Here is a 13,912-nt window from a genome sequence, read left to right on the forward strand (position 1 = left end):
TGGCACTTCAGTTTTTATTTTCAATGTTATATTTTATGTATATATATATATATATGTGTGTGTGTGTGTGTGTGTGTGTGTTTGTGTGTGTGAGTGTTTTTGTAATATCACTTTGTAGAAATTTGTATTGCGAAAGAATCTATACAAATCAAATGTAACCGAAATGAATAATACTAAAAATTACGTGTTAGGTGCTAGAAAAAATGTACACACCACCTTAATCATAAATAAATATGATTTTAAAATAACTACAATAATACAAATAATGGTGTGGTATTACTACATTTATTTAGATAAATGCTAAATAAAAGTGTATTCATCCCCCTCCAAATAAATAAATAAATATTTATATTATAACTACTAAATTAACTAAATTATAACTACTACTTCTATTAATGCTGTGGAATTTTACATTAGATAAATAAAAAAAAATAAAAAATGAATACACCCCCAAGGGTGCATCATCAATAGTTTTGGTCAGTTTTCCCAGAAAAGAAAAACTATAAATTTTTACTACACATAAAAGGTCATCTTGTTATTATATAGGAGTACACACAAGCAAAGAGATGACCTGAATGCAAACAAATATAAACTAAAAGCCAGAAAACGATAAATGTGATTTGATACGGTCTCATATTAAAAACTAAAAACTCCTGAAAACAACCAGAAACATAATTAAATGTACAGTTCGTTCAAAACAGAGTCCTGTCATCACGTTCATACCCTCATGTTGTTCCAAACCTGTATGACTGTCTGTCTTCTGGGGAACACGAAAGAAAACAATTCGAGGAACGCTGAAAACCAAAACAACATCGGACCCATTGACTTTCATTGTATGGACAGGCATTTTTTCTAATAAATCTTCTTTTGCATTCCTCAGAAATAAAGTCATACAGGTTTATGATGGCAAGTAAATGACTGGTGAAGTATGCCTTTAATAGCATAATTTATAGTTCTTTATTAATGCAGGGAGTGATATAAACGACGACAGTATGGGTCAGACTTTCAGATCTAGCTCTAGCACTGCCATCCAAGCCTCGGTCAGTCCACTACTGACGATTTTATTATTTAACCAAACGGGGTCATCGCTTCCAATTCACTTCCACATGTGGGTCTCATTAGAAAGTCCAGAGAAGAAAACAACAAGCGACTTACACAACAAGCAACACTCAAGATCCCAACACAGATAAACTGCCATTCTAAAAGATTGGTTTTGCACCCGATACTGAATCTAATGCTTAAGTGAAAAATAGGATAAGATAGAAAGATAAAGCTGAAACCAGAACTGAATACAAGTTCTTCCAGTCAATTGGAAGATAAAACAATCCGTGACCCAGTTTTGCTTGAGAGTTTTTTTTTTACATTTATTTATTTTTATCCAAAACGACTTGCAAGGAAAGTCTCTAAGTTCTTTAATTGCAGCTATTGCAACATTTATAGATGCTGTATGTAAGATTTTGACTTTACTAATGCATAAAAACACCATAATATGTTTGCAGATATTAACGAAATGTGCTAAGTTAACATACTTGTTTATTTGAAAAACAATGCTACAGTCAGTTATTCTCCTTTGAAAATGTGCGTTCTGGGCCAGACAGTCAGTCTCTGTTCTGGTTTGTGAAACCCGCTCACCACCCGTTTAGTTACCCAAATGTATTTAGACATCCTGGGTTGCCAGTTGAAGGAAAACAGCACATTTAATTTCATTAATCATCAAGTGCGCTCGTTCCTGTTGGTGTCATCAATCTGGTAACCTACATGTGCATGAAGTCTGAGTAGGAGGGGCCGGGTGAAAAAAAAACCCCTCTCCAGTATTTTTAATTTGGACTGCAATACCTAGTTCAACCACTGTGCCAATCCTACATACAGCACCTTTATATTCGCAGTGTAGCATCTTACCATTTGGCTACCATTACCCCAACATCCCCTTTTGCTATAATAATACGAAAGATCAGACATGAGATATCAGAGCTCTGAAATGTCAAGCAGTGAAAGTGAGTAAGAGGTTCTGAATCAGCACTGATAGTGAGTCAGCCTCCTGTCCAGAACTATGCACTACAGACGAGCAGTCATTACACACATAGACAGGGATAGCAAACATCCTCTTAGCAGAGATCCAGAGAAAATAATACAAATGAACCAGCATTTTATGGCTGAACATTAATATGACATCAAATATTGGCATTTGAATTAACATGAATCATTATTCATATTATTTAATGTTGGTGTTGGGTTAAAACATAAACAAAAGTCTGATGTCTGTAAGCTTTTAAATGTTTTTGAAAGAAGTCTCTTATGCTCACCACCATGGATGCATTTTACTGCATATTGCAAAAAAGAAAAACTTATGTATATATAAATAATAATAAAAAAGAAAAAAAAGATATTTTATAACTTAAATATATTAAATATCTTTAATTATCTAGCTATATTTAAAATTAATAGTAGGCCATCAAATAATCCTTGAAAAGGCATTATCTGATATTGTGTACACTTGAAAAATTAACAGATGTTCACACCTTTTGTGTTCATTAGATTTTTATGAATTTGAATTAAAAACTTGTATGAATATTAATTATATTTCCACAACTGAGTGTATTATTATTTTTTTTAGAAATTTGTCATTATAAATATATATATATATATATATATATATATATATATATATATATATATATGTGTGTGTGTGTGTGTGTGTGTGTGTGTGTGTATAACAAATGAAACAAATGCATGGAATTTAAATATAATACCATGCATATATCTTGGTCTTACATGTCACCGGCTGCATTAGTCTTCATACATCTGTATCAGCCATAACAAATTTGAGCCACTTTAAAAACAACATCTAGCAATTCATTTGCCAACCACAATCACTTTGCAAATGAGTTCCTCCTTTCATACCTTCGATCAAGAATGCCATGTAAAGCAAACCAAACAATGACAGATACTTTACAATACTAACCAACAGGCCTTCAATAATCAACCTCAGGTTATTGAGGACATGACATCTTCATTGGAAATACATACTAGGGGTGGCAGTGGACTGCACTGGGGCTCGATCATACCCAGTCTTTGCCCCTTATGTCCCAAACGGATCACCATCTCTGCTCCAGAGACACAACCTAAGCCATGGGCTGTCATTCAACTCACAAATGGAAAAACGGCCTAAATCAATGGCCTGGAAAAACAAGTGCCAGCTAATTATAGGGAAAAGGCAGCCAGTGGAAGAGAACATCAACACCTCACATTGGCCTCAATGTGACAATGTGATCTATACAGTCCATCCGGAGGTAAGAAACACACTCTGGTCACATTTTTTGGCATGAAATATGACGAACTCCAGGAGACCCAAGCTAAGCAAAGAGTTCCATCTAAACACTCTGCTTTCCACTCTGCATATGTGTAGTTATTATACGAGACTCTCATTCTTATTTCTCTACTCCGGCTATTATTAGCGGCCTCTGAAATCCAAGTCCACAGAGGGTTCCTCCATCAGCTACCGCTCTCCCATCATGCACCACTCCAAACAGAAGTGCCTTTGATTTTTGGTCTGCATCTTGTGCTGATGAAAACCAATGTGTCAACTAATGTCAAATCAAAAAGATAACAACGGATTTTAAAAATAGGCACTTAAAAGAAAGCGCTCCAAAAGCAACTGTCCCTCGCAAAGAAATACAGTCATGCTATCTACATACTGTATGTGGTGAATGTTTAATTCGTCTGGAATTGCATTCTCGCACACTCTTATCCTTAAACAGGTTAAAAGAGAGAAGGCTAGGGCAGACTGGATTTTTATAGCTCAATAGTAATCCTGAAATGTTTACCTTTTGAAGGCTGGTAGGATTAAGCTGTGTCTTATCAATTATTTTTATGGCCACCTGCAGGAAAAAAAAAAAGAGAAGAGAAAAAAATTAATTTCACTGCTTTGTTCAATGAAGTCTGACAAGTAGCCAGTAAAAGAGCATCAATATTACGATTTTATCTCCACAGCTCAACTCAACAAGCATTTGGGTCATATTTTAACCAACAAAATTATTTAAATTAATGTTGTTTTATTATTTAAAACAACAACAACAACAACAAAAAAAAACACTATTTATTTATAGTAATTTACTTATAATATTGCTATTTAGAGTTTTTTAATTTTTTATTTACTGCATAATGACATTATTTTGTAAAAAAAATTTAATAAAAAAAAAATCTGTCAGGACAGGACTTTCAATACTTTATTTACGGGAAAAATTTTATATAAATTTGATATATATATATATATATATATAGCAAAATTATGCAACCTCAATTGAGAAGCTCACCTCTCTTCCTGTGAGAATGTGTCGTGCCAATTTGACCTTGGCAAAGTTGCCCTTGCCGATAGTTTTGAGGAGCCGGTAGTTGCCGATATGTGGCGTTTCATCGGCACAGGAGGCGATGGAGTTCCGACAGCGGGCCCCTGAACGCCCTGGACGGGACACCACTTCATTTCGCCCATCCGTGTGTGATGTGTGCTGGAGACAGATAAAAAAAAAAAAAAAAAGATTAGTAAAGACAAATGTAGTACTGATCAAAAGTTTGGAGTCTGTTAGAATGTTTTTTTTGTTTTATAAAGAAAGTACATTTTGTGCTCAAGGACAGATTACAATAATCAGAATTGAAAGTGTAGACATTTATAATTTTACAAAAGATTTCGGTTTCAAATTAAAGTTTTTCTTCCTAGCATTCTATTTATTAAAAAATCTTAAAAAAAAAAATGTAGTACCAGTCCCAGGAAAACAGCAGAACAACTGTTTTCAACATTGATCATACAAAAAAAATAAAAAAAATAAATAATAATCATGAGCAGCAAAACACCATATTAGAATTTCTGAAGGATCATGTGACACTGCAAAATGGAGTCATGATGCTGAAAATTCAGATTTGCATTACAGGAATAAATTACATTTTACACAAGAAAACAAAATTATAAATAGTAAAAATATTTCACAGCATTACAGTTTTTGCTGTATTTTTCTATCAAATAAATGCAGCCTTGGTGAGCATAAGAGACTTTCGAGAGCTTTCTCAATCCTAAACTTCCATATAATTTTGTGTGACTGCAACAGCCTTTCAATTAGATAAAACTGTCAGAATGTGCCATTAAAAAGTTTGAATTAATATTCTACTCATGTTAGAGATCTCCTTATACTGCATTTGTTTTGGTAGTCTGACAGCTGTTAAACGCCAGGTAAATGAAAATATAAGGAATGTCAAAAGCTGTTTGCATGAAAATATCTGAACCCGACAACCTCAAAGAGGAGCTTCACTGCAGGAAATATCTTCATTTCCTCCCATCAAGGATAAATATCTGTGAACCAAGCCAGTCAAAGAGTTACAGTTGACATCTGTTTGTGCTACAGTATGATGCCTCTAGAGTTTCCCCTCATAAGGGAGACATGTAAATAAAGTAATCTGGACAAAATGTCAGATGGTTTCCTGGATTTCTGCTTTGACTTCCTTTTTCGCTGAAAAATACTGGAGCTGCATCCTTTTACAAATAGATACTTTTACTATTTTCTGTTTTTTTAAAGACAAAGTTTCTTCCTGCCAGTCAAGTATAAGTAATATTTGGTCACTTATAAAAACGGACATCAGTGATTTTATTTGAATATTATATACGAATTTAAAGTGACAGTAAATTTAAAGGAATAGTTCACCCAAAAATTTTACTTCGCCTCAGACCATTCAAGTCGTAGATGAGATTGTTTGTTCATGGAAGGAGATTTGGAGCAATTTAGCATTCCATCACTTGCTCACCAATAGACCATCGGCAGTGAATGGGTGCCGTCAGAATGAGTGTCCAAACATCAAATAATCCACAAGTAATCCACACCACTCCAGTCCATCAATGAACATTTTGTGAAGTGAAAAGCTGTGTATAAGAGACAAATCCGCTATTAAGATGCTTTTAACTTCTGGCCAAATGACCAGTATTTTTCCTACAGTGAAAAAGTAGGCTAAATATCCTGTCGTCCTCTCACATCAGAATCCACAGACATATTCGCATTAGACTTTTTTGTAAACAGTGTTTGATCTGTGCATATTTCTCTCCTGATTCAGACTAAAGAAAAAAGCAGAAACGGGGCTTATATTTCACGCGAAAGTGATGGTTCGAAACTGAAAATGTCTTTATGGATTTGATTCTTACAAACACGCAGCTTTTCACTTCACAAGATGACGTTGTGTGGATTACTTGTGAATTACAGTGATGTTTTTATCAGCTGTTTGGACTCTCATTCTGACGGCACCCATTTACTGCAGAGGATTCATTGATGAACAAGTGATGCAATGCTCAATTTCTCCAAATCTGCTCCAATGAAGGAACAAACTCACCTACATCTTGATCAAAATTTTCAGCAGATTACAATTTTTCGGTAATCCATTTGTTTTAAGTTTGACAGTGAATATGAAGTTATAAGAAAGTAAAGAAAACTGGGTTCAGCGTAGGGCTGCACGATGTGTCGTTTAAGCATTGATATCGCAATGTACAAATCCACGATAATCACATCGCAGGATGTGCGATGTAGGTTGTCGTAGTTGATCCGTTATTCATTAACTGTACGGGCCGGCTGCTCCCTGGCCCTTGACGAATGTGATAAAAAATGTGAGAGAAAATTAGATTAGATTTCATATCGCAATATAAATCGCAGAAAAATAAAATATAATTTTTTCCCAATATTGTGCAGCCCTAGTTCAGCGCCACTAATGATGATGTTAACATAACAAATTAGCATTTCTCAAAAGACAAAAGCTACCTCACTGAATCAATAACTGTAATGGATGAGCGATGATAATTAGTGGCCATGGTTGTAGTAAATCATGTCAGCATCACTGAGCAAACAAAAGGCAGAGATGACACCATCGCTTCGCACAGCGATAACTCATCTATGATACATTTTCAAGCAGCATGCCGGTCCATCTGGAACAGAGGGACTTAAATTAGCCATCAAAAGAACTCCAATAGACATCTTAATAATAATATCCAATGTAGATGAACAGACCACAGCATGCGTGCTGCCGGGATGAAGAAAAATGAATAAGATATCTCAATAAGGGATCCAGGAAATGAGGTATGACGTGGATGTAGACTGAAACAATACCTGAGAGGAGACAGATCAATGAGATGTTGCCTGCATCACTGCGAGTAATGCCATTCAAGTCATGTAAGACAGACCTTAAGCATTACAAAATTGGCTAGTACTAGTAGACAACTAGTACTAGTAAACTAAAAGATGATCCTGTAGCCTACAAACTACACCAGATTTGACAGTAATGTCACAAGTGTGAGTACCTGTTTTTATTACTTGGTCACTATTGCTTGATATTGTTTGATATGTACTGACTATTTATACATTTTTAACCTAAATCACAGTAGCGTTCATCTATGAAGGATCTAGGCGGACAAACATACACAACTGTTAGCTAATCATACCAGTGTCTACAAGATACCACAGCTATTCAAACAGAGAGTCAAAACAGGACATAAAATTGCCTATTACTACTAAATTATGATGTCTTTTGATGTAAAACATCTTTATAACATTATAAGTGGACCTTAGAGAACACTACAAAATAATAAAAAGGCCGTTGCAATTACCCCTTTTTCCTGTGAAACAAAGCTGTATTTTTTAGCATCATTCCTCCAGTCTTCAGTGTCACATGATCCTTCAGAAATCATTCTAATATACTGATTTGGTGAAAACGATTTTTTTTATCAATGTAAAAGGCCTAATTGTAATTTTTGATCAATTTAACGTGTCCTTACTGAAAAAAATATTAATTTCTTCTTTTTTTTGTTTTTACAATATTATTTTGATTGATAATTTACATTCTGCATGATGACACATCTGGTTTTAAGGTCCCAGATTGACATATTAGTATGTGAGTCATTAAGTTGTTAGTTATTAACTTAATAAAAAGGAATAAAAGAATGAAATCAAGAACAATTATAGGAAGTACTCACAAACCAGTTCCCTATATGGGGAACAAAATATTAATTTCCATTACTGATCCTCATGTCACAAGCATTAACTTGATTCCAATAAACTACTAAAGAGAGCCAATCACAATGATATGTGCTTCTGGTCTTATTGTGAACTATTAAGAAAAAGCAGCTTGTCTTTATGATCAAACACATGCGAGTCTAATCTACTTTCCAATGGATTCAATCAAGTTGTGTCCTATATATTTTTCACTCAAAAATATGTTTCATAACAAGTGAAATGGGCTGCAAATGGCAATTCACATTCAGAATCAGTAAAAGAAACAGAAAGATACATCGCACAGAGATATTATAAACCAACCAGCATGATAGAAATCCATGCACTAACATACTAAAAAGCACAAAGTAATGGTATTGTGAGAGCATTCTGCCACCCTGTAATTTATGTGATTCATCTGAGCTTTGTTCCCAGGTTAATACTGAACCCTAAAATGAGTAATAATGGCAGATATCATTTGTAAATACAAATGTCAGACTCACTCGATGAATAATATCACAGTAAATAGGAACTGGTTAACATTATTACAGAAAATAATGATACATTTACATCTAAACAGGGGGATTTAAAAAGTCTAAACCTATATTCAAACCTAACAATTAAATACAAAAAAAGTAAATGTAATATTAATTAATGTTTACGTTCAAAATGGTTACCTAGATTAAACTAGATTAGCAAACAATTTTCAAAGGCCAATCTGAGGAACGCAAATTTTTCAGATACAAAACATTATTCAAACTAGCTGTGATTTGTAGAAAAGCAGGTGATGAGTCATTGCTATTTTTTGTCTAATAAGAGACTGAACACTTAAGTCTTAAATGCATGAATGACTGCATTAAAAAAAACATGTAGTGAAAAGTCTGAAAGTATGTTAACTGGAGTATGCAGAGCAAAACCATTTAAAATCATTATTTAGGACCATGACAGATCCTTAAAAAGACGGTGTCCTAAATTCTCCCTCTAGGACAAGTGCTCTCATCTAGGACATTCTAGAGCACAGAGTCACAACATGAAAACCGCCTATAATAACATTGTTCTTGCTGATAAGATCTCAACACAGTTTCATTTTAAATGTCTCAATACAACTTCAGTCAATATCTGATGCAGCCAGTGTAACAACAAAATCAATCGGGTTCTACGCCATTTAAAGGGCTTATCACAACAGTCACTGTAATTCTGATTAAACATTTGCCAAATATGCTCGAAAATCTCACAGCCTGGACCGGTTTCAATGGCATTATACATTAAAACCTTCCTGTGTCAACAAATCTTCTTCCTTTCTGACACTTAATGGCTTTGCACATTACAACGGGCTCATTACAAACGGCATTTTCCCTCTATTCTAAATTTAATCAGCCTAATTAGAATGAGTAATTAGCACTTACTATAGTTATGCGATGCCTCTTGACAGAGTGGGAGCCCTTCATTCTAGCATTGGCGATCTGAATGGCGTCGAAACTGACAGGCGGTCCGTTTTTGTGATGCTGACAGCTCATTGATTGCCTGGCACAAACTGATGCTCAGAGGAGCATGAAAACATTTCCGACACTTGTCGTTAGATGTCTGACGGGTGCAGAGAATTAGAGCTCTTTCTCTCTCTCTAACTCTCTCTAACTCTCTCTGGGTAGCAAAGAAGGGAATTGTCGTCACTCAAGGACTAACCAGTGGTGAGACTGCATAATCAGGCATAATCAATCTGTTTGTCGCTTTTCTAACCAATGAAGCACAACAGCTCCAGCACAATAAACTCTATTCATACAGCGCTTTTTATAGATACTGTAATTCAAAATGCATTTCAAATGAGTGGAGAACTCGATATTCTTTTTTCAGTTTATTTATTATTTTTATGGATTTCATTTAAACACTGCACATCACTGCAAAATTTTACTGTGTGGAGTAGTGTTATTTAACTATTTGAATCGCAATTTTTCTAAATTCTTGTATTATTGTCAAGCATGCAGTTTGTATGACCTACTATTAATTGATTGCTCACATGGAATATTAAAGGTCACGTTTTTCGTGTTTTTTTTTAAGCTTTGATTGTGTTTACAGTGTGCAATATAACATGTGTTCATGTTCCACGTCTAAAAAAAACAGTATTTTTCACACGATTTACTTACCTGTATACTGCTGTTTTCACTGTCATAAAAACGGGCTGATGCTTTCCTTGTTCTATAAAGTCCCTCCTTCAGAAATATGTAACGATTTCTGATTGTGCCAGCGGTTCCTGTGTTGTGATTCGACAGCAGCGGAGCGCGCGCTGCCCTCCTGGAAACGCGATAGGGGTAGTTTTGGAGTAGTTTTGAGAAGCAAGTGGGCAGTATTTGTTGTGAAAACCTGGCAATCCTGATCTGAACGCACGTTCTGGAGATGTACTTCTAATCACAGAACGCCTTTACTGACGAATGAAAATACATAGTTTTACATGTGGATTATAATTTTCGGGAACAAGTTAAACATAAATTGTAACCATTGATCTCTAAGTACAACGTCCCTGGAAAGGCCAAACAAAGATGATTGGACTCCGAGATGAAAATAACAGCGTTTCGACTAGGGCTGCAACTAACGATTATTTTGATAATCGATTAATCTGTCGATTATTTTTACGATTAATCGATTAATCGGTTTATGTACTTATATTTTAGTTTTTTTCCATTTTTTCCCCAAGTAAATTATTGTAAGGGTCTTTATCATTCAGCATAGATTTTTAAGAGATTTTAACCATTTTGCATTGTCATATCCTCATCAAAAATATACCTGGAGTTGTTTTATTATGTTAGTAATTCTTTGTCGAACTCTTCTGCAATCAAAACACTGATCCATACTCTAGCAAAATTCACAAGGAGATTTCAAATATTGTTTTCACCATGGCAGTCCTTAGAGCTCCTAAAGTAGTTTAACATCCCAAACAAAGCTTAAGAAATCTTTGAGAACATATTTTCACGAAGTATAAGGATACAACAGAATAAAATTGCAGTGCATTGTATTTTATTATTTACTGGGAAAAAGCTTTATAGCTTATGCTGTGAAATTGTAAACAATCCTTCGAAAAAAAGTGCCAATGGCATGAAACCTGAATGGAACTCACAATTTAAAGTAAAATCCATCAGAAGGTTGTCCAGAAAAAAAATTGGGACACACAAAAAACCTGCTGTGTGAAAAAGAGCAGTGAATACTTAGAAAAGAAGTGCATTTTAAATATACTCAAACATTTACCTCTCTCATTCAGTCATAATTAGGCTGCAAGTCTGAATTATGAACTGGTAAACGACAAACTGATCACATAACATGCTTGTAAAGCTTTAAATGTTAACTGTTAAAAAGCAATGTTATCAGCTTTTACGACTAAACATTTGCAAACAACCTTGTACTGGAGAATCTGCACAAATAAAATTCTTAGGGGCCGTTCACATATCTTACCTAAAACGCGTGGAAAACGCTAGTCGCGCCGCTTTCTCCTTTCCAAAGCGCTCGGGCAGAAGCGCCCCTGAGGCGTCTGCCTTTGCTAAGCAACCATGACGTGCTCTCTCCATGACGTGCCCTCTCCATGAAGACCCGGAAATTTCAGCAAAGGATAAATGGATGCGGTGTGGACGCGCCTGGAAAAACGGGCGCATCGCACCGCGTGCGTGTCGCGACCGCGTCGCTTCCATTATGAGAGTGCATACTGCGCGCCTACATAGGAAATAACGAACTTGAGCACGCAAAAGACACGATATGTGAACGGCCCCTTAAACAGTTCAGTAGTGCAGAGTTTACAGGTTACTCTTCATTTTAAAGGCTCAAAGTAAAGTACTCCCACTTCCCGCTGAATGCTGCAGAGACGCTGTTCGGGAAGCACGTGACATAAAACGAGGCCAACTATTGGCTATTCGCTACTTCACCTGCTGTACTGGCTGAGTAAAACCTCCGGTGGCTCATTACTGCCACACTTTGGTCACGCAGATTTGAAATATGCACGAAATGAGCCGCTTATGGCAAATAAAATTTATTTAGCGACGAATCGATTACTAAATTAGTTGACAACTATTTTAATAATCGATTTTAATCGATTAAATCGATTCGTTGTTTCAGCTCTAGTTTCGACGACATACAGTACCCCTTTTTTGTGTATTCCTGTGGGCAGAGGTTAGTCAAAAAACGGTTCTAGTGACGTCATTACTGCAGGAAGTAGAGGGATGTAGTCCAAACTGGTCGTTTGATGTAAGTGAATTCTGTTAAATAAAATATCTCTTTTGGCATCGAACTTTGAGCTTAAGAATTTTACAGATATTATTTACACTCTAACAACAACATTACACACTAACTAAAGTTTGAAACATGGGATCACGAAGAACGGGACCTTTAATACTTTTAAATGATTACAGCATTGTCTATGTGAACTGCAAATAAAGTTGCAGCTAAAACAAAAAACAGTTTCCACTAGTGTATGTAGCATGCAGAGTGGAACATTATGTCACACTATGGGAAACATTGTTACAATGTACCTCTGTAGTGAAAATATTGCAACAAAGTATCATTGTAGTGAAAATACAGTGTAACATTATCACTAGCAGAAATATATATATATATATATATATATATGTATATATATATATATAAAAAAAAACGTGTAAGAGACAAAAATGTTATATTGAATCAGTTTAGTGGAATTACTGTTATGCTGTACTGGAAATATTATTAAATATCATTATATTTTAAATACTGTAAAATGGGAATGGAAATACCGTTACAATGAAGCTGAAATATTGTCATTTCATTGTAGTAAAAAAAACAACAAAGATTACACTTGAACAGAAAGAAACAATGCTTCAAACTGTAAGAGACATTGTTACACTGTACCTCTGTTGTGAAATTATTGTTACAAAGTATCATTGTAATGAAAATACAGTGTAACACTAACACTAACATAAATACTGATACATTGTATCATTGAGTAATCTGTAGCAGAATAATGTTAACTTGTGTCAATTCAGTGGAAACATAATGGAAATACTGCTACTCAGTAAAACTTTATTGGAAATACTGTTACTTGAATTTTATTGCATTTTATCACTGTAGTGAAAAAGACCATATTTGAGTGGAAACAATGTTTTACACACTATAGGAAACATTGTTACACTGTATCTATGTAGCAAAAATGTTGTGACAAAGTAACATTGTATTGGAAATACAGTGTAACATTATCACTAGGAGAAATACTGCTACACTGTATCATTATGTGATCTGTAACAGAACAAATTTTACACTGATTCAGTTTAGTGGAAATACTGTTATGCTGTACTGGAAATATTGTTAAATATAATTATATTTGAAATATTGTCACTAAAGTTGTAATGAACATACTGAAACACACTGAATCATTGTAGTGAAAAAAAGATTACACTTGAGCAGAAACAATGCTTCACACTATAAGTTACACTGTACCTCTGTGCATTCATATTGTTACAAAGGATCAGTTTAGTGGAAATACAGTGTAAACACTCTAGCAGAACCACTGCTAAACTGATTCATTATGTAGCAGAAAATGATACATTGTATCAGTATAGTAAAAACACTGTTGCTGTATTGGAAAGAGTTAAATATCATTCTATTGAAAAAAATATTGTTGCTCTGAAAAAAATGTATGTAAATAAGAAACATTGTTACTCTGTATCACTGTACTAAAAATTGTTACATTGAAAAAAAAAAACAATGCTTCACAATAATGAAACATTTGTTACAATCTACCTCTGTAGCAGAAATATCTTAAAAACCTATCACTGTAGCTGAAATAATATGCAATCAGCGGAAATACACTACGCTGCATCACTTTGTTACTCTGTATCGGAAATATTGTTACAGGAAACCGCACGAGGGTGACTTGACAGTTCTTTTGC

General features: G+C 34.7%; 1 protein-coding gene across 14 annotated transcripts in view; it reads right to left on the minus strand.

Annotated features, from left to right (window-relative positions):
* LOC113092584 (MAP/microtubule affinity-regulating kinase 3-like) overlaps positions 1-13,912 on the minus strand; it is a 56,539-nt gene that overhangs the window by 41,421 nt on the left and 1,206 nt on the right. For 7 of the 14 annotated variants that reach the window (XM_026258228.1, XM_026258217.1, XM_026258223.1 and 4 more), the window contains exons 2-3: positions 4,314-4,505; positions 3,825-3,878 (exon numbers count right to left, since the gene is read on the minus strand). In XM_026258228.1, the coding sequence (XP_026114013.1) occupies positions 3,825-3,878; positions 4,314-4,505 (246 nt within the window). Of the gene's footprint in view, positions 1-3,824; positions 3,879-4,313; positions 4,506-9,418; positions 9,649-13,912 lie in introns of those variants that run through there. The other 7 variants (XM_026258215.1, XM_026258213.1, XM_026258214.1 and 4 more) reach the window with 6 other exon arrangements.

The sequence above is a fragment of the Carassius auratus genome, unplaced genomic scaffold (assembly GCF_003368295.1).
Source record: "Carassius auratus strain Wakin unplaced genomic scaffold, ASM336829v1 scaf_tig00214657, whole genome shotgun sequence".
In the NCBI taxonomy this organism is placed as follows: Eukaryota; Metazoa; Chordata; class Actinopteri; order Cypriniformes; family Cyprinidae; genus Carassius; species Carassius auratus.